Below are 19067 nucleotides of genomic sequence, written 5' to 3'. Positions count from 1 at the left end.
GGCTAATAAGGATGTTCCACTGCATTAGTGATCAGAGAAGTACAATTTGAAACAATTGGATACTATTTGTCACCAACTGGACTGGCAGAAATTAGACTAATTATATCCAGTGTTGGCCAGCATGATGGAGTGTAAATCAATCCAACATTTGAAAAGGGCAAATGGCAAGACCCAGCCAAACTGTAAATATGCGTGTTCTTCAGCTCTGTGTTTCCACTCTATATACTGTTCCACCATACAGAAATACCCACCCAGGCATCCCCGGATGTACATTGCAATATTATGTGTGATAACAAAGAAGTAGAGACAACAGCTATATCTAACAACAGTTAAGGCATGGTACAGCGTATTTTAGAATACACTTGCGGCTGTAAAAAAGAATGGAGTGGATCTGTATGTAATGATATGGAAGTATACGTTTGACGTATTGTTAAGAAAAAGAAGGTTTCAGAACAATGAGTACAGCGTGATCCCATTTCACTTTTTTTTTTTAAGTCTATGTATGCAGGAAAAGAGTTGGGAGGGCACACACACAGGCTGTTCACAGTGGGGGACAAGGGAGAGGAGGTCTTTACATTTATACACACTTCCATGTTGCTTAAACTTTTACAATGAGCAAATACTGCTTTCAGAATATTTATTTTTTAAGGTATCTTGACCTGAAAAAGGAGTCCGAGTTCCAGCTGTGGCTCCCTCACTTAGCTGAAAATCATAGTGAAGGACTTAACCTTTGTTGGCCTTAGTCACCTTCTCCGTTTAAAAATAAATCAGTAAAATTTTAAACTTTTCCATGTTTTTCAAGCATGGTGGGTGTGGCTACTTTTATAATCAAGAAGATAAATAAGCCTCTGTTTTCCTCCTTTAATAAGGGAGTTGCACTAGTTCTCTAAAGATCCTTCCAGTTCTAACATCTAAGAATCTCTGATCTCAGATTTCCTTGGATTTTGAAATAAAAAAAAAAAAAAAAAAAAAGCTGGCCCCCGATGTCATGGTTCTCCGTACTAACCCGTGCAGGCATACCTTCGGCCACTGCAATTTTCGTAGGCTCTTTGCTCTTCCTTTCAGTTCTAGAAACCTCTCCTCCTGGGGCTCTGTTTTGCCTGCCTCCTGGGGGGAGGGGCAGACCCTGCAGGACCGAGGCCTGTCCAGGGTCAGCAGAGCTGCCGGGCTTTACTCCGGGCCACAGAGCAAGCGAAGCTATGTTTGTTGTGGGAGCTGCATTGTTGGCTTCTCGCCAAGAGCGCGTGCTTGCTGGTGTGGTCGGTGTGTCCTTTCTGCTGCTGCTGTCTCTACCACTGCTTCCAGAAAAAACTTGAGAGCGCATCTCCCCAGAGCCAGGAGCTTAAACCTGAGACGGGTGTACAGGGATGAGTGCTCTTTTTTGTGTGTGTTCTTCCCCCTTCTGGCCATTAGAAGGGCAGCAGCAGACCAGAGTGTGGCCGCAATGAGGTGGGAAAGACTTTGCTCCTGGCGCTTTGCCTGACAGGGCCCCCTCCTCACTGTGGCTGCAGGGAACTCAGTCCTGACCTGGGCTTTCTTGGCCTTAACGGAGCTGAGCGAGCTGCCCTCGCCTCCATCGGCCTGCTGGGGTTTCCTCAGCGCTGCAGCTCATCTCGCCTACTGGCCAGATCTCCTCTTTTTAGTCCAGCCTGGGAACAGTGTCCTTCTTGGTGAGGGGCTTGACCTGAGCCTGCCAGGTACCTGGATCCATATCCAGCCTGGCCGGCTTCCTCAGGTAAGTCCAGCGTCCCATGTCAGCCTCTGGCAAGAAGGCCGTCGGAGCAGGTGCCCACGTCCATCGGCCCTTAGTTTGTGCAGAGGGATAGCTCCAGGCAGGGCCACTGTGTGGCCAACTCCAGGGGCGGGGCAGGGGGATTTACACTGGGCACTGAGTGTTCATTTATGTACATAGCACTGTAGGTCGTGCCCCTGGAGTTGTGTAGCTCGGTGGCCCTGGCTTGAAGCCTGGTACCACCGGAGACCCACATCATAGACCATGAATTCCTCGCCAGCGTCAAGCTGTCATGGTGCCAAGCACTTACTGAGTGCCTCGTGGGGCCTGGGCTCTAAGTGTCCTCCTGTGCCCTCTGGAACATGCAGTACAGGATAAGCAGTTGGTGTAGGCAGTTTGAGGTCGACTCTGTTGGTCAACACAGATACATCCTTTGACTGGTTTTCTCAGCTACCTTCTTGATTCCAGAACTTCCATGGCCCTCCTCTTTATTATCCATTTCTAATCTGGGGGAACTTTTTTTTTTTTTCCTTTCAGTTGCAGAGCTACTTTGCTGCATGTGAAGATGAGACCCCTGCCATCCGGAACCACGATAAGGTCCTGCAGCGTCTGTGTGAGCACTTGGACCATGCCCTGCTCTATGGGTAAGAAGGAGGTGGTTTCTGGAGAGGGCTGTATGGAGCAGCAGGGCAGGACCCCTGAGGCTGTGAGTAGCCTCCAGAGGGAAGTCCCTAGCCTTGTCTGCCTTTTATTTCTTCTTTCCCTTAGCAGAAAACGATTTGTCTCACTCGGGTGGGCTGCAGACTGTCTGGGGTTATCCCAGTAATCCGTCTCTGAGTGGGCATGAATGATTGGGGAAAGGATTAGCGACAGATGAAATGATGGTGTGAAGGCCTGGCGGTTGCCTATGGGTCCCGCTGGGAATCCCTTGCTTTCAGCCTTGAGCTTCCTCCTGACACGAAGGCTGGTGGACCAACCGACTTGCAGCTTCCCAGGGTGGCCCCGTTTAGGTCATAGCAGCTCCTGTCCTATTTTCTCAGACTGCAAGACCTCTCATCTGGCTACTGGGTGCTCGTGGTGCATTTCACCCGGAGAGAGGCCATCAGGCAGATCGAGGTGCTGCAGCACGTGGCCACCAACCTGGGACGCAGTGAGTAGCACCAGGTGGACTCGGCGAAGGGACCGGTCCCGCCCTCCCTGTGGGCAGCTTGGGGCTCAGGTGTGACCTCAGGGCCAGCCTGGGAGGCCGAGTGCCTTGTGGTGTCCAATGGCGGAGGCTTGTTAAAACGCCAGCGCCCTCCACGAGGCCTCTCTTCTTCCCGCACGTGACATTTGGCCGGAGCATCGTGGCTGTGAGGAGGGAAAGTGAGACGCTGAAGAGAGCTGGCCTCCTACCAGATCCCAGCCCGAGCACCTAGTGAGGGGTCTCGCCTCTCTCCCTGAGCCAGGGTCAGTGTCAGCTACAGGATCAGTGAAAAGTCCTTGCATTTCTCAGCCCATCTGGAGTTTGCGATCTGCCCCGTTCATCCAAGTTTCCTGGCCAGTTACAGGCTAGGGTCTGACGGGGAAAATCAAGATCTCGGGGTGCGGCGCTCCGTCAGGAGAGAAGGCTGCTGGGGCGCACGCTCCCCTCGGCCATTCTTCCTGCCCCTCCTGCCCTTGCTGGGCCAAGGGAAGCCAGCACCCCGCCAGACCTTCCTTCTCCTTACTCCTGCCCTTTGTCTGCAGGCCGGGCCTGGCTGTACCTGGCCCTCAACGAGAACTCCCTGGAGAGCTACCTGCGGCTGTTCCAGGAGAACCTGGGTCTCCTGCACAAGTACTACGTCAAGTGAGTGTCCGGAGCGCTGTCCCACGCCCTCCAGAGTGCCCAAGCCCCGTCCCAAAGTCTCCTGTCACACGCAGACACCACACCGTGGCACCCCGAGGCCTAGCCTGGCGGTGCGTGCTGAGGACACGTCAGTGATGGCCAGGGGGCCAGCGGAGCTTGCCCGTGACGGCTCTGGCCAGGTGTGCTGGTTCCGGCCGGGCTCCTGTGAGCCGTTTGGTGCCTAGTCAGCCCCTGCCTGATCCCACCCAGGCCTCAGTCCTCACTGGAGCGCTCAGCCTCTGCTGGGGTTGCCGCGGGAACAGAGGATTTAGAGCAGCTGCCGAGAGCTGCTGCGGGCCCCAGATCTGAAGACACGGGCAGTAAAGTGTCATATGGCTCCAAAGCCAGACGGAGAGTGCTGGAAGGGGGTGGGTGGAGGCCGCATCAAGCTTGGGGTGGAGGGATGTCACACGCCGAACCTCAGCGCAGCTGGCTTGCGGGGGAGGGGGGGCCGCGCTGGTAACCAGACCCAGAACTACCCTCGCCCCTTCCCGTGTCTCGCAGGAATGCCCTGGTCTGCAGCCATGACCACCTGACCCTCTTCCTGACCTTGGTGTCTGGGCTGGAGTTCATTCGGTTCGACCTGGACCTGGTGAGGCGCCACGGCTCTCGCCGCTCGTGGGGGCAGAGGGGTGGGCGCGGTGGGCACGTGGTCCCGCTCAGGGGGCCTGACGGGTGTGGCTGAGTCTGAGCGCCGTCCTTTTCGTTCAGGTGAGGGAACAGCTCAGGGTCCGACCAGTGGAACGGTGTGGGGTTGAGGTGATTCTCTCTTGGCCAGAATCCCTGGTTTGGGGCACTCCTTCCTGTCTCTCTGTCCCAAATTGGAGAAAAGCCGCATTGCCTGGAGTATTTTAGCACTGGAGTATTCTCCTTCGTGATCAGGACGTGAGTCGTCAAGAGACGAGGCGGGTTCACCCCTGTGCCTCCCGGGATCCTGCAAGCCTCTCAGCTTCCTGCTTCCCGGCCTCCCTCACGGCCACGGTCACGGTCACGGTCACGCACTGGAGAGGTGCAGGGCGGCCCAGGAGCTGCAGAGGCTCCTCTGCGGTCTTGTCAAGATGCACGCAGCCGCCCCGTCCTAATCGGGTCACCAGCCTAGGTCCCAACCCCAGCAGCACAGACCAGAAGAGGAACTTGGCTACTGAAAAGTAGTAGAAACTGGAGCAAATGAGCGACTCTAATATACAAGAGGTCAAGGAGGGTCAGAAGGCCCAGTGGGCACTGTCATCTCTGGGCCCCAAGTCCACAGCCTTATGAACCACAGCCGTTCACAGTCCTCCTTTTAACAGCTTGTTTCTGGATTTAGTACCTTAAGGACATAGATTGCCAAAGAAACACCAGCCTGGGAGGGTGTGAAGGCAGATCCTCGGAAGGCCGTGCCTTCGGGCCCACCGAGGCCTCCCGTCACCCAAACCTGCCTCTCCCCCTCTCTCCCCAGGATGCCCCCTACTTAGACTTGGCCCCCTACATGCCCGACTACTACAAACCCCAGTACCTGCTGGACTTTGAAGACCGCCTCCCCAGCTCGGTCCATGGTTCGGACAGCCTCTCCCTCAACTCCTTCAACTCTGTCACCTCCACCACCCTAGAGTGGGACGACAGTGCCATCGCCCCATCTAGTGAGGGTGAGTGCCCGGGGCAGAGAGGGGTCTGGTCTCTGTGGCGAAACGGGATTCTGAGCCGCGTAAGCCTGGCTGAGGGGAGTCTTTCTTGGCTGGTTCTGGTCCGGTGGTGGAAATTCGGAGTGAAACGGGGCCAGTCGTTTCCCAGATCTTCACTTCCTCAGAGTCCCTGTGGTGGCTCAAAAACTGATATTGGGGATAAAAAGCCAAAATGAGATCTTATGAATGTTAGACCCTTTTCCAGAAACCTGTAGCCATGTGCCCAGGGCAGTTCTCTGAGGTCGGGGGGGACTAGCAGGGCAGCCTGGAAACTCTTCCTGACATTCCAGGGGTGAGTGCCACCCACTTCGGGGGAGTTCATCCTACCCTCGATTCTAGGTGGAAAGAGGCTATATGCAACCCCTAGAAGGAGAAGGGAGGACCCGATGGGTCTAGAGTTTGGAGGAAGACTCGCCCCCCTTTCCCATGGGTCCATCGACTTCCGAGTCCCTCCCATACCTGCCAGCATGTTGGAGGTGATCACACTCCTGCCATCAAAGACTGAAAAAGAACGTCCTCACGCCTGTAGGTCATTTGTTATCTTGGTCCAACAACTGGTTGGGACAGCCTGATTTCTTCCAAACCTTCGGCCTCCGTGTTCATCTAATAAAACTGGCTGTTTTCCCACCTTCGTCCCCTGTGGGAAACCAGAGCTCTTCATTTATGGCACCCCACCCCACCTCCAGGGAAGGGGCTCCAAGCACAAGTTCAGCCCCAGGGACTCCCTAGAATTGCATTAACATTGAGACCTTGACCTTCTTCTTTCTTTATTTCTGCCTGTGCTGTGGCGCTGTGTCCCAGGGAGGGACATAGACTCACTGTCAGCAAGGCTTGTGTTGCTCGTTGTAGAAGCAGGAGACGGCAGCTCAGTCTCCTTGGGTTGGGCTCAGGGGCTGCCGCCGAGAAGCCGGAGGGCCGGGCCTCCAGGGAGCGGCCAGATTGCCCAGGGAAAGAAGTGTCCCCTTGAGCCCACCGCATCTCAGCTGCTGGGTGTGGAGGGAAGGAAAGCAGGGACAGGAAAGGAGGTTAGGTACAGGGGAGCCATGTTCTTCCGGGGTTGGAACCGATCGCCCCCAGGTCTTTTTAGCTGGTCAGAGGCTACTGGGCCAGTACCGGAGCAGAGAAGGAGCTGGGGTCCTCATAAGTTCCCCTGAGGTTGTCAGATAAAATGTAGAAAGTTTAATTTTTCCTCTCTTGTTTTCTCCCAATGTCTCCCACCCTGTTGCCCCCACCCTCCCTGTCCTTCCACTGCCTGTGTTTCTAATCTTCAGTTTTGTCCCTCATTTTTATAGATTATGATTTTGGAGATGTGTTTCCAGCAGTGCCGTCTGTACCCAGCACAGACTGGGAAGGTGGGACAGAGTCCGCTGTTACCCTCTTTTCCTGTTTTGCCACGTTTCCATACCAAGCTTGCTGCATGATTCAAAATCAGCTCATTATTTATAATACTGTCAATGATCATAATAAAGCCAAGTTTGGTGTTCTGATGGATGGAATTCTGCAGTAGGAGAACTTGACCTTGAGTCCTAGGCCAACCCCTTCTCCCAGTGCAGGACTCCTGCCTTTATGCAGTGGCCTTGTGGAGTCGCTAAGTGTCTGCGTTCCGGGGACACACGGATCACCCTTCCTGATTCCAGTGCCACTCGACGCACCAGATGTGCGCAGGGAAACACTGCCTTGGAACACGTGGGTTGTAAGCTCCTATTTAGGTCCGATGCACTTCTGTATCAGAAGCATCAGGAAGCAAAGGCAGAGGGCTTGATTCTGTTCTTAATGGCTTCCTCTCGGGTGTTTTTGAAAGAGATTGAGGTCCAAACGAGGGAAATTGCCCTGGCATGACTGAAACTCCCTCTAGGGAGATTCTCTTTCAAGTTTTAAGGCCGACTAAAATAAAATCTGTCAACCCTCCCACCCTGTCCGCTAGGTGGCAGCAATGCTTGGGCATTTTTCTGCTGGTGACGCCACTTCTGGGCTTGAGAACAGTCATGAGCTATTCCCAGGATTCCCGGGATCACCCCAAGCAGGGGACATGTTTCTGAGAAGGTTAATCCTTCCTCCTTAAAGCTGAGGCCATAACCAGACCCCCCCCTTACTAAACAGCCTCTTGCCCTGTGGGCCGTTTCCACCCAGGGTGGGGGCACGGGGGCAGCCTCTGGAGGAGGAGGTGCCGACTGGTCACCCGGAGCCGCGGGACGGCGGTTCTCCCTGCTGCTCGGAGCTGAGCCCCGTGTTGTCAGAGCCGTCATCTGAGTCATGGGTGATAGATGATCTTTTCCCAAGTAATACAAGTGTGCAATAGCTTAAGTTTGAGGGAAATAAGATACCGCATTGGGAAGAATAAATTATGTCATCTGGCCAACAGAGTACCATGGAAGAGTCCCCTGTTTTAAGTTAAGATTAGCTTGAAATCCAGAATTCCATCATAACAACATCATTCATCCTTTCAGCCTCTCTTCTCGCAGCGCACATGCTGGGCATTGATTCCCCGCCCCCCCGCCCCCCCCGCCCCCCCCCCCGATCTAACAACTAACCCCCTCCTGACCCAGCTACCTGCTGCCTGTTGCAGTCACTTGACAAGCAGGGCCTGACCCTCGTCTGCAGCCCTCCAGAGCTCCCTGTGGCCTGAGAACTAACAGCCCACTCACACTGCTTGCGCGGGCCGGGCCAGGCTCCAGGGCCGGCTGAGATTGTCCCAGCAGCGATCTCCTGCTTTCCTGAGTTCCTAGAGCACTGAAGAATCCCTGAGCCGGTTCTGGAAGCTTACTTGGGGAGGCTTTGTCTTCTCCTCAGACCTGGAGGAGAGCAGGATTTGGAGGGCAGCTCTGGGCCCTGGGGTGGGGATTGGGGAGGCCTTTCCATGGTCCTTGGCTCGTTTACATAACTGGTGGGTAGGGACTTCCCCGGTGGTCCAGCGGTTAAGACTCCGCGCTCCCACTGCAGGGGGCACGGGTTTGATCCCTGGTCGGGGAACTAAGGTCCCGCAGGCTGCTGCGCAGCACAGCCAAAAAAATAAAGAACTGGTGGGTTTCCCAGCCTTGACCCCCACCACGTCCGATGATCTGCTTGCCCACCTCTTGGGACCCCCTCCCCAAGGGGGATGTAACCGCACATCTCGGGCTGGACCAGGAACGCGTGGGCTTGGCAGGAGGCTTCTTTCAGACTGAAGGGCAGGCTTTTCCGCTTCTGAGAACTAGGGCTCTGGCTCGGGTCCCTGGACATCTGAAGAAAGTCTCATATTTCACTAGTGTTTTTCTGGCAGAGCTGGGAGTTGTTTTTTGTCCCCTCCTTTGTCCTTATATTAAAAGACAGTGTACTTTTGATGATGTGCTGCGCCAGCAGACAGCTGCCCAGTGGTTTCCAAGATCCACTAAGCAGGTTGGCCCTTCCAGATGAGGCTGAGGGTAGGAAGCATGTTTGCCACGTCTCCTTTGGCAGATACAGGCCAGCAAGATGTGTGTGAGCTGCAGATGGAGCGTGAACATCCTGTGTGCTTTGCCATTAACTGTCACCCAGGCTATTCTGCCAGCATGGGCGGCCTCCCATCTGCCCCTGGATGAACACCCTATGTGCTTTCGTGCTGACACTCCCTCCCCTCTGTGTCCCGTTCCAGTGACGTGGGATGGACGGTTGGAGGTGAGGGCAGCCGTTAAACCAGCTTCTCTCTAGAGGGGCTGCGTCATCTCCCAGGGTAGAGCCCTGGGAGAGAGTGTGCCCAGAGAGGACCAGTAGGCAAGCTGAGGTTTGGATGAAATGGAGTTGGCAGCACCCGCCTTAAAGGGGTGCCTGCTGGGATGTCGAGGGAGAAGGGCCCACAAGGCATCTGTGGCGGCGAGGGGGCAGTCACTCTGCGCACCTTTCTTACTTCCTCTGCCGTCTCCACCGCGCTCTGGGCCCTCCTTCCTGCCCTCCCCCCCGCTCCTCACCCTTGGACTACCTAGCCTGGCCTCGCAGCCTCTGTACCCCTCATTTTCTCTGATCCTGGTTCTCTTCTCTCTCCCTTGGTTCCTTTGTATCTGCCACTGTGGGGGACCCTTCAGAGGACTTTGGGTATCTCAGTCTGGTCAGGGGTGTCTGGCGCTAAAGGAGGCTCTAAGGTTAGCCTGAGAGGTGTGCAGCCCATCTTTTGAGGCATCAAGGTCACCATCCACAAGGGGCTTAAGCCTGGAGGCTGCTTAACCTTGGAGCTCTTAACTCAAACTTGGCCACATTGTTGTGAGCTCTCGGGGGCCCCCAGTGGTGGTGGTGGTGATGGCATCCCTCCAAGTTGCTCTTAAAGCACAAATCCCGTGTCCTGTTGGCCTGGGGCTTCTACTCCTAAAACAAGGCCACCCCGATCAGATTTCCCTGAAAAGAACTCACCTGCCTCCCTCTTGAGATAAGGCATGCTTTGGGGGCCTGCTTTCCCCAGCTGGTGTCTGACGGGCTGTCTCGTGTTTCCTGTTCTCCCAGATGGAGACCTCACAGACACTGTCAGTGGCCCCCGCTCTACTGCCTCGGACCCGACCAGCAGCAAGGCTTCCACCAAGAGTCCCACCCAGCGCCACAACCCCTTCAATGAGGACCAGGCAGAGACCGTGTCCTCCTCCGACACCACCCCTGTGCACACCGCCTCTCAGGAGAAGGGGGAGCCCCACACCCCGGACTTGCCAGACACCTGCACAGAGCTCGAGGTCATCAGGTCAGTGGGGAGGGGCCTCGAGAAGCTGGGTGAGTGTCCTGGAGTCCGTCCTGTCCACTCCTAGCATCACTTTTTAGTCCACGCAGACTAGGACCTTCCTCCCCGCGAAGGCATTTGGGCACCTTCCCGGAGACTAGGTACCTCTCCCCTGCTCAGTAGTTCTTTGATCAAGAGGAAACAGAGGGCCCGAGCCTGGAAGATGGGTGACACAGGCATCAACATGGCCGGCTTCTGGGGCCACGCCCAGACTGCTGGGGCATTTGTCCGGTCCATCCAGAAAGCACCTTCAGCCTGGACGTCGTTCCAAGGGAGTTCTTGGCCATTAGAGCACAATTTCTGAGATTCATACTAATTCTAGTTCAGCATGGCTTGCTGAAAGAAGAGCATCTTGGGGCTTCCCTGGTGGCGCAGTGGTTGAGAATTGGCCTGCCAATGCAGGGGACACGGGTTCGAGCCCTGGTCTGGGAAGATCCCACATGCCGCGGAGCAACTAGGCCCGTGAGCCACAACTACTGAGCCTACGCGACTGGAGCCTGTGCTCCGCAACAAGAGAGGCCGCGACAGTGAGAGACCCGCGCACCGCGATGAAGAGTGGCCCCCGCTTGCCGCAACTAGAGAAAACCCTCGCACAGAAACGAAGACCCAACACAGCCATAAACAAACAAACAAACAAATAAATAAATAAATAAATAAAATTAAAAAAAAAAAAAAAGAGCACCTTCATCATACTGCTGGGGACGTAACAGGGAAGGAGGAGGTGGATGACAGGTTGGGAAACTCTCGGCCCCGAGCCTCCTCGGCTCCCTGACCTCCCCGGCTCCGGCTCTTGAGTCTCTCCGCCCTGAATAAGAAGATGTGCACGTCAGACCTCCCAGAGGCTCGCCGGCCCAAGGTGGGGGAATTGCTCCCCAGTGACTGGAGCCAGGAGTCCAGCTCCCACAGGCTGGTTGGAGTCTAGAGCAGCTTGAGTGGTTTCAGACCCAGGGTTGCTTAGCCAGGCCCACTCCAGCCAACTCGGAACCAAGGTGCCAGGAGTTTGAGCTCAAAAGGCTTTGATTCTTTTGAATTTTCCATAATGACCCCGAACGGAAAGAAGGATCAGCTCAGGGTCGGCTGCCCACATCCTAGGGGGAGGCTGAGTAGAGGGGGGCCACTGGTCTGACCAGCCATGGCCTGTTTTTGTTCCCTAGAGCACAGCTAGCCCAGTGGTGCCATCAGCTAGAACTCACAGGACCCGCTCAGGGCTTCCTCTGGCCGCTGCCGTCTGTGCCTCCCTCGTGCTGGCCCTGCCTCTGCCGGCAGTGGGAAGTACTTGGGGCCTGAGCCGCTGTCGGCCCCCAGCCCAGGGCCTCCCACCTAGTGCTGCCCGGGACCACTGAAGGTCTGGCTGCGCTCTCAGAGGTCCCTCGCCCAGGATCACCTCTTTTGAAAGACATTGTTTTTAAATGATTTTTTTTTTAATTTTTATTTATTTTTTGGCTGCATTGGGTCTTCGTTGCTGCGCACGGGCTTTCTCTAGTTGCGGCGAGCGGGGGCTGCTCTTCGTTGCGGTGCACAGGCTTCTCATTACGGTGGCTTCTCTTGTTGTGGAGCATGGGCTCTAGGCACATGGGCTTCAGTAGTTGCAGCACACGGGCTCGGTAGTTGTGGCTCGTGGGCTTAGTTGCTCCGCAGCAGGTGGGATCTTCCCAGACCAGGGCTCGAACCCGTGTCCCCTGCATTGGCAGGCGGATTCTTAACCACTGAGCCACCAGGGAAGTCCCAGATCACCTCTTTGGACCCAGCCCGTCTCGTTGCCCTCAGTACTGGGGTGCTCAGATTCAAACCTCTCCCCATCACTACCATCCAGGGTCACCAAGAAGAAGAAAATTGGCAAGAAGAAGAAGCCCAGATCGGATGAGGAAGCAAGTCCACTCCACCCGGCCTCTACCCAGCACACATGCGCCAGGCGGGGCAGTGGTGACACCCTCATCAGCAGCCCAGGCCCCGGGCGGGTCTCCCCAGACAAGACCCTCGCCTCCGCCCGGGTGGAGACGGAGGGGCCCGGCGGCACAGCCGAGGGCAGCGAGCGCGCAGAGCCCGGCCAGGTGGGCCTGCTTATCCCCGAGATGAAGGACACCTCCATGGAGCGCTTGGGGCAGCCCCTGAGTAAGGTCATTGATCAGCTCAACGGGCAGCTGGACCCTAGCGCCTGGTGCTCCCACGTTGAGCCCCCCAACCAGTCCTTTCGGACTGGCTCTCCCGGGGACGCCCCGGAGAGGCCGCCGTTTTGCGACTTTAGTGAGGGGCTTCCAGCCCCAATGGACTTCTACCGCTTTACCGTCGAGAGTCCAAGCACTGTTGCATCAGGTGGCGGCCACCATGACCCTGCAGGGCCTGGCCAACCGCTGCATGTTCCTGGTAGCCCTGCGGCTGCTGGCCAAGAAGAAGAGGGAGGAGGACGAGGACCGGGACAGGCGCCTCGGCCCCTAGAGGACACGCCGGGGGAGACGCAGGAGCCAGAGGCCCAGGAGCTGGAGACCCGGCTGCCCCTGGTCGGTGAGGGACCTGTGTCTGAGCGGGAGCCTGGGGCCCAGGAAACCCTTTGCCGACTCAAGCGAGACCAGCCCAGCCCTTGTCTGAGCAGCGCCGAGGACTCTGGGGTGGATGAGGGGCAGGGAAGCCCTTCTGAGATGAGCCACTCGGCAGAGTTCAGGTGAGCCAGTCTGTCTATGCCGCTTGCCTGAGATGCCCCTGTCGTTGATCAGGGCACGTTGGGCATCTGCCCTCCAGATACACCAAGCACAACTCCCGGAAGACCTAGCCTGGGCTGGGAGGTAGGAAGGGGTGCGGTCCTCCCCTCCCTCACTTTGGCTCCCGGTGGGGGGCAGAGCCACTGCAAACATGAGACCTCGGGGTGCCTGCATCGCCCCCGGGCGTGTGTGTCGTCTCTGTGCACCCGTGTGGCCTCTCGCGCCCCTGCCCTAGGCTGACACCTCGCCCTCCCCGCACTTGCCCCCCTCGCAGCGTAGACAACAATCACTTACTCCTGCTGATGATCCACGTGTTTCGAGAAAACGAAGAGCAGCTCTTCAAAGTAAGTCCCAGGGTCTCAGGACTGAGCAAGAGCCGGCACAGCAAGGGCGAGGCCGCGTGGGCCACCGCCTCCGCTCCGGAGGGGAAGCGGGCGGTCTGGGGCAGGGCGGGCGCCGCAGTGCCTGACGTCTCTGCTTCGGCCCCTCAGATGATCCGGATGAGCACAGGGCACATGGAGGGCAACCTGCAGCTGCTGTACGTGCTGCTCACAGACTGCTATGTCTACCTGCTCCGGAAAGGTGCCCGCCGCCCCCGGGCTAGGCCAGGGCAGCTGCCGAGGGCACGTGGAGGATGAGACTGGCCGCCGCCCTCATTCCCTTCCCCCCGCCCCTAGTGTCTCCCTGCTGCCTGGCACGTGGTGATGAAACGGGTTGTCAGCAGTCCCAGCTGCCCCAGGACACGAGCCTGGGGCCCCCCTCCATGAGCACCCCATGTCGTTCTCCTACCTCATCATTTCAGATCGCAGGCCAGGGACGGGTCCTCGTGGAGAAAAGGTCTTAGAAAAAGGGGCAGCGGGAGGACAGAGAGGCCACCGCGGGTAATAGACATTGGGGTCTCCTCTCTCAGGGGCCACAGAGAAGCCATACCTGGTGGAAGAGGCTGTTTCTTACAATGAACTTGACTATGTGTCGGTGAGTTCAGGCTCGGTGACTGGTGTGTGCTGTAGGGCAGGGCTCCTCGGGCCGCCCCGCCTCAGCCCTGCAGAGCAAGGCTGACCCCTGCCTCAGCCCCGGGGGTGGGTGCCAGCTCTTATCTCCGAGCAGCTTCTGTACCTGATGCCGGGGATAAGGAGCAGGCTTGAGGGTACCTCGTCCTCCGCTGTACATCTGACCATCCCTCCCCACCTTGTGGTGACCTCAGAGCGCGCTGCCTCCCTCCCCAGCCCGCTCTCAATCTGGCCACGGCTGCCCCTTCTGGCAGCTGCGGCCAAGCCCCGTGTGCATGTGAGGGTGTGGTTTCTGGCAGGTGGGCCTCGACCAGCAGACAGTGAAGCTGGTGTGCACCAACCGCAGGAAGCAGTTTCTGCTGGACACGGCAGACGTGGCCCTGGCCGAGTGAGTGACACGCCCCCTTCTGCAGGCCTGGAGAATCAGCATCCGCCACTGGCCTGGCCACACCCTTGGGGCTGGAGGGTGGGAATTGGGGTACGAAGGAGTGGAAAGCAGAGATAAGTTCCTTCTGGAGCCTGCAGGCCGGGCAGAGAAGCAGGGAGGTGACAGGCACACTGACGGACTGGTGCCCTCAGACCCTCAGTGGCCCACAGAGAGGAAGGGGGCTGGCAGGAGTCATCCCCACAGGAGAGAAAGCACAAGCCCGGCTGCGGGGCCTTGGGGCCACACGTGCCCCCTGTGCTTCCATACGGAAACTGTCTGTCCTGAGATCAGGTCTTCGTACAAGTCCTGCTGCTTCCCTTGAGGTCACAACCCAAGACCCCTCGGCCACTGGGAAGGGTTAGGCCTTTCCCGGCCACGGTTTGATGACCATGGACTGCTGCCGCATCATTGCCCCACCCACCACCCAGAGCTCTGGTTCCAGCCAGGTCCTCCCCCCAAGATCCTGTGACCCCCTTCAGGCCGGAAGTCCCCAGGACTATGCCATGTCCCTTTGAGGGGTGGGGGCCTCGGGCCTCTGACAGCAAACCCCACTCCGCGTACAGGTTCTTCTTGGCTTCTTTGAAGTCAGCCATGATCAAGGGCTGTCGGGAACCACCCTACCCCAGCGTCCTGACTGATGCCACCATGGAGAAGCTGGCACTGGCCAAATTTGTGGCCCAGGAATCTAAGTGTGAGGTAAGCACCTGGGGAGGAGGGGGTGTTGTCCCCGAGATGACAGCCCTGGTATTAGGGTCAAGAGGTGCAGATAGCTGTCTTTAGCGTTTCTCCGTCACCCACCTGGGAGGGGCTCTCCCTGCCGGCCTGTCCCCCTCCCCACTCGGGTTGTGTCCTTACCCCACCAGCGGCCACTCCTGCTTCTGGCCCAGACCTCACCGCTCTGTCCCCTGCCCCCTCCCCAGGCGACCACCGTTACTGTGCGCTTCTACGGGCTTGTGCACTGGGAGGACCCCCAGGATGAGTCCCTGGGCCGCATCCCCTGCCACTGCTCACCCCCTGAGGGTGCCATCACCAAAGAAGGCATGCTGCATTACAAGGCGGGCACCTCCTACCTGGGCAAGGAGCACTGGAAGACGTGCTTTGTGGTGCTCAGGTGGGAGCCCCCGCAGCTCTGGCCCGGAGGTTGGGATGGGGGACAGCGCCCTCCCCGTCAAGGGCTTTGGAGTAGACATCCCCTGGGATCCCAGATCTTCTCTGTAGAGCCAGCCATCTGGGGCCCAAGGAAGCCCAGAATGCCCCAGGTGAAGACTCGGGCTGTCCCCCGGGCTGGGGGCACGCGCTCCTGCTGTGCCTCTGCAGTTCTTCCTCCACCGTCCCTGCCGTAGAAGGCAGGCCCCGGGCTCCTTGGCCTCTGGGGTTCAGGCCCCAGCTTGTGGGGGTCCCTGGGATCTGGGTTCCACCCGGCCCCCAGTTCCTTGGACAGGCCTCACCCCTGCCACGTTGTGCCCCTGCAGCAACGGGATCCTCTACCAGTATCCCGACCGCACTGATGTCACCCCCCTGCTCTCGGTGAACATGGGGTGAGTGTCATGGGCGATGGGAGGTGCCGGGCAGGTGTCGGGGCCTGTGTCGCTGCCTGAAGGTCAAGGCTCCGGCTGGGCCTGAGCCTCAGGGCTCCCATCCTCCCTGGCTTGAACTGGCTCTCCCTCCTGTCAGTTCAGCCTCCCCCCACCTCGGCCCCACCCCCATTTAGTGCCCTGGGGTCTGCTGAGCTCTGGGTGCACGGGGAGGGGGTGGGGAAGCAAGAGGAGCCCCCTGCCCGGAAAGGATCCCGTCAGGTAGGGGAGGCAGTCCCCCGATCTGATAGGGGAGGCGGTCCTTTCCCTGGGAAGCACTTGACCTGATGGGGAGGATGGACACACACACGCTTGGAGGAAACGTCAGGCCCGTAAGGGGAGCAGGAATGAATGTGCACTGATTCTGAGAGGGCGGGAGCCAAGAGCTGATTCTCAACCCCTCACCTGGCCCTGGTCAGGTATCTAGATGAACCTTGGCGATTGTGGAGATAAATGGTGTTACACAGAAAAGGGGCAGGGCTGCCCAACAGCTTTGTGCTTCTCCTTTGAGCCGGAGGGGTCTGGCCCACCTTCTGGTGTCCTCCAGCCCTCGGGACTCCGGGGCAGGCCAACCCCAGGGGCTCCGCCCGTGCCCCCTGCCCCCCTGCCCCCTTGCTCCAGTTTCACCCTCCGCCTCTGGCCCAGGGGGGAGCAGTGCGGTGGCTGTCGGAGATCCAGCACCACGGACCGGCCCCACGCCTTCCAGGTCATCCTCGCTGACCGGCCCTGCCTGGAGCTGAGCGCCGGCAGCGAGGCCGAGATGGCCGACTGGATGCAGCACCTCTGCCAGGCCGTGTCCAAAGGGGTGAGGGCCTCCTGCCCCACCGCTCACTGCCTCCCAACCCGACCCCGGGTCCCTAGGGTCCCTTCCCCAAGCCCACGCGAGTCATGCAGCAGCCTCTGAGGACCAAGATGGGACTTCCAGGGGCCAGCCCAGGAGTGAACCCTGGAGGTTAGGGCTGCCTGTGGCCTGACATTCCCACCATCACCCCTGTCGGCCCCTGTACTCCTGAGGTGGGCGGAGCCTGCCTGGCCTCTGCAGGGAGGGGCAGAGGGGCTGTCTGGCCCCTGACGCGGGGAGTCCTGGTGCAGACCAGCCCTGGAGAGCGCCAGCTTGCCTCTCCCCTCCGCTCTGCCGGTGCCCTTCAGGTCATCCCCCAGGGGGTAACTCCCAGCCCCTGCATCCCCTGCTGCCTGGTGATCACGGATGACCGCCTCTTCACGTGCCACGAGGACTGCCAGACCAGCTTCTTCCGCTCCCTGGGCGCCGCCCAGCTGGCCGACATCAGCGCCGTCTCCACTGAGCCGGGCAAGGAGTACTGTGTGTTGGTGAGCCGGTGGCGGGGGGGGGGTGGGCAATGGAGGCAGGCCCTGCCGAAGGAGCGCTGTGTCTGCTCACCTGGGGCCCCCGCTCTCCCCAGGACTTTTCCCAGGACAGCCAGCAGCCCCTCCCACCCTGGGTCATCTACCTGAGCTGCACATCTGAACTGGACCGATTCCTGTCTGCACTGAACTCCGGGTGGAAAACCATCTACCAGGTACCCGGCTGCCCAGGCCCCTGCGGAGCGGAGCCATTCCCTAGGGAAGGAGCCCTGCACGGCACAGACCGAGGCAGGAGCTGGGGGCCTAGGGCAGCACCGTACTAGGAGCTCTGGGATGGACATGGATGTGTAAAACCAAAGGGGCAAGACCCTACCTCCCAGTGAGTGTGAGGCTAAAGCTAAGCATAGAGCCCAGGAAACGCCATTCCTGACCTTCTCAGTTCCCATGAAAAAGCCGGCATTAAGTGCTTCCGGTGGGGCTAGAGCTGTGCCCGGATGATGGGGGCATGGAGCTCAGCACCAGGCTGAGAGGGCCTCATCGAATGCCTGGACAGATCACAGTTTGAGCACGTGCTGGGCGGCCCCGCGGAAGCTCCGGACCAGCCCTGGGCAGAGTTCCACGGCCCGCCTCCCGGCCCCACCCCCAGCCCCCTCCTCCGAGAACCGGGGCCTTCCCTGGAAGGAGGCGGCTCAGGGAGCCTCACCCCGTCGGCCTGAGCCCCTCCTTGAGGAGCAGGAGATCTCAGCAGCGTGGATATAGTTCCAGGGCAAGGTTACACCTGGTGCGGGGGGACCCCACGGCCCCTCGGCTCCCTGAGGGCTCTTGGTACAGCCCTCAGGTTCCCTGCACGCCCCACACAGGTGGACCTCCCCCGTAAGGCCATCCAGGAAGCCTCCAACAAGAAGAAGTTCGAGGACGCCCTGAGCCTCATCCACAGCGCCTGGCAGCGGAGCGACAGCCTGTGCCGGGGCAGAGCCTCCCGGGACCCCTGGTGCTGAGGCGGAGCTGGCTGGCGCCCTGGAGGGGCAGGAGAGGGAGGCAGGCGAGCGGCTGCTCGGGGCCAGGCTCCCACCCTCGTTCCCGGGCAGCAGAACCACCGAGTGGGGCTTGAGACAAGGTCTCCCTCCCAGGGATCCAGAACGGGTGCTCAACACCCTGGGCCTCCTGCCCGGCAGGTGGCAACTGGGAAGTGCTGGGGGCAGAGGGTCCGAGCCCTATGGGCTCTGCAGATGCACGGCCCCCTTCCCCGGGGCCACCGCCTCACTCCACGAGGGGGGCAGAAGGACCGGGAGGGCAGGAGCCCCTCTTCCTCCCCTGGGTCAGGGGCCCGGGCAGAGGCTTAGGCCGCCCTGGGGGCTCTGAGTGCCCGGCCATCCCTGTTCATGTTTGAACATTCACCCGGCTGGGAGGGAAGCTGGAACACCGCGGTCTCAGTGCATGTCTTCTCCTCACTAGCTCCATCCCCAAGCACACTGCTCCCTGCCTTCCAGGGCCCGGGGGGTTGCAGGGGGCCGGGATGGCCCTCCCTGGCTACCAGGAGGCCCTGCATGTCCACGGCCCCCTACCTCCCCTCCTCCAAACCTGGCAGTGCCTGTAGGACCCAGGGATCAGGCCATCTCCTTTTGCCAGGAGCAAAGGGGAGGGAGGAGGGCTTGGAGAGGAGCAAAGCCCACCAGCCTGTGTCCCCTGCCTGGCTGGAGCCAGGTCCTTCCCAAGACGGCCCTCTGGGGGAAGGGGTCAGGTGGCCTGGGTTTTGTTTTTTAAAATAAAACAGACATGTTATATTGCCAAGACTTGTCACTGGCCCTTTTTGACCAGGGTGGAGGTGAGGGATCTCCGGCGCCTCCTCTCAGGCCGCTCGGCCCTTCGTTCCTCATTCATTCCACAAATGCTCTTCCATCAGAGGCTCTGTGCCCACACCGGGGTCCAGATCACTGGCGGCTGCCCCCAGCACGCACTGTGTGGAGGGGTTCGGGCCCTGGGGGCTTCTTGGCCGGACCTTCGCCCTCCTTCCTGTTTCCTGCAGTGGCCAGGGCAGGGCAGCCACCAGCTCGAGTCCCAGG

The 19067-nt window shown here is 59.1% G+C and overlaps 1 protein-coding gene across 2 annotated transcripts in view; it reads left to right on the top strand.

Moving 5' to 3' along the window:
- Positions 1 to 18795, top strand: part of PLEKHM2 (pleckstrin homology and RUN domain containing M2) — a 38572-nt gene extending 19777 nt beyond the window's left edge. Inside the window, exons 2-20 of one of the 2 annotated variants that reach the window (XM_082381032.1) lie at positions 2270 to 2376; positions 2773 to 2882; positions 3461 to 3560; positions 4104 to 4191; positions 5038 to 5224; positions 6553 to 6612; positions 9710 to 9938; positions 11788 to 12633; positions 12945 to 13014; positions 13162 to 13252; positions 13581 to 13645; positions 13980 to 14068; positions 14671 to 14803; positions 15028 to 15218; positions 15580 to 15645; positions 16327 to 16486; positions 16831 to 17010; positions 17103 to 17219; positions 17865 to 18795. In XM_082381032.1, the coding sequence (XP_082237158.1) occupies positions 2270 to 2376; positions 2773 to 2882; positions 3461 to 3560; positions 4104 to 4191; positions 5038 to 5224; positions 6553 to 6612; positions 9710 to 9938; positions 11788 to 12633; positions 12945 to 13014; positions 13162 to 13252; positions 13581 to 13645; positions 13980 to 14068; positions 14671 to 14803; positions 15028 to 15218; positions 15580 to 15645; positions 16327 to 16486; positions 16831 to 17010; positions 17103 to 17219; positions 17865 to 18002 (3027 nt within the window). In that variant the 3' untranslated portion in view covers positions 18003 to 18795. The remainder of the gene's footprint in view (positions 1 to 2269; positions 2377 to 2772; positions 2883 to 3460; positions 3561 to 4103; positions 4192 to 5037; positions 5225 to 6552; positions 6613 to 9709; positions 9939 to 11787; positions 12634 to 12944; positions 13015 to 13161; positions 13253 to 13580; positions 13646 to 13979; positions 14069 to 14670; positions 14804 to 15027; positions 15219 to 15579; positions 15646 to 16326; positions 16487 to 16830; positions 17011 to 17102; positions 17220 to 17864) is intronic. The other variant, XM_082381033.1, reaches the window with a different exon arrangement.
- Positions 18796 to 19067: the final 272 nt, after the last annotated feature.

Source organism: Balaenoptera borealis (assembly GCF_965194805.1).
Source record: "Balaenoptera borealis genome assembly, chromosome: 1".
Lineage (NCBI taxonomy): Eukaryota > Metazoa > Chordata > Mammalia > Artiodactyla > Balaenopteridae > Balaenoptera > Balaenoptera borealis.
The sequence above is the reverse complement of the archived record's forward strand: the minus strand, read 5'-3'. Positions and strand labels throughout refer to the sequence as shown.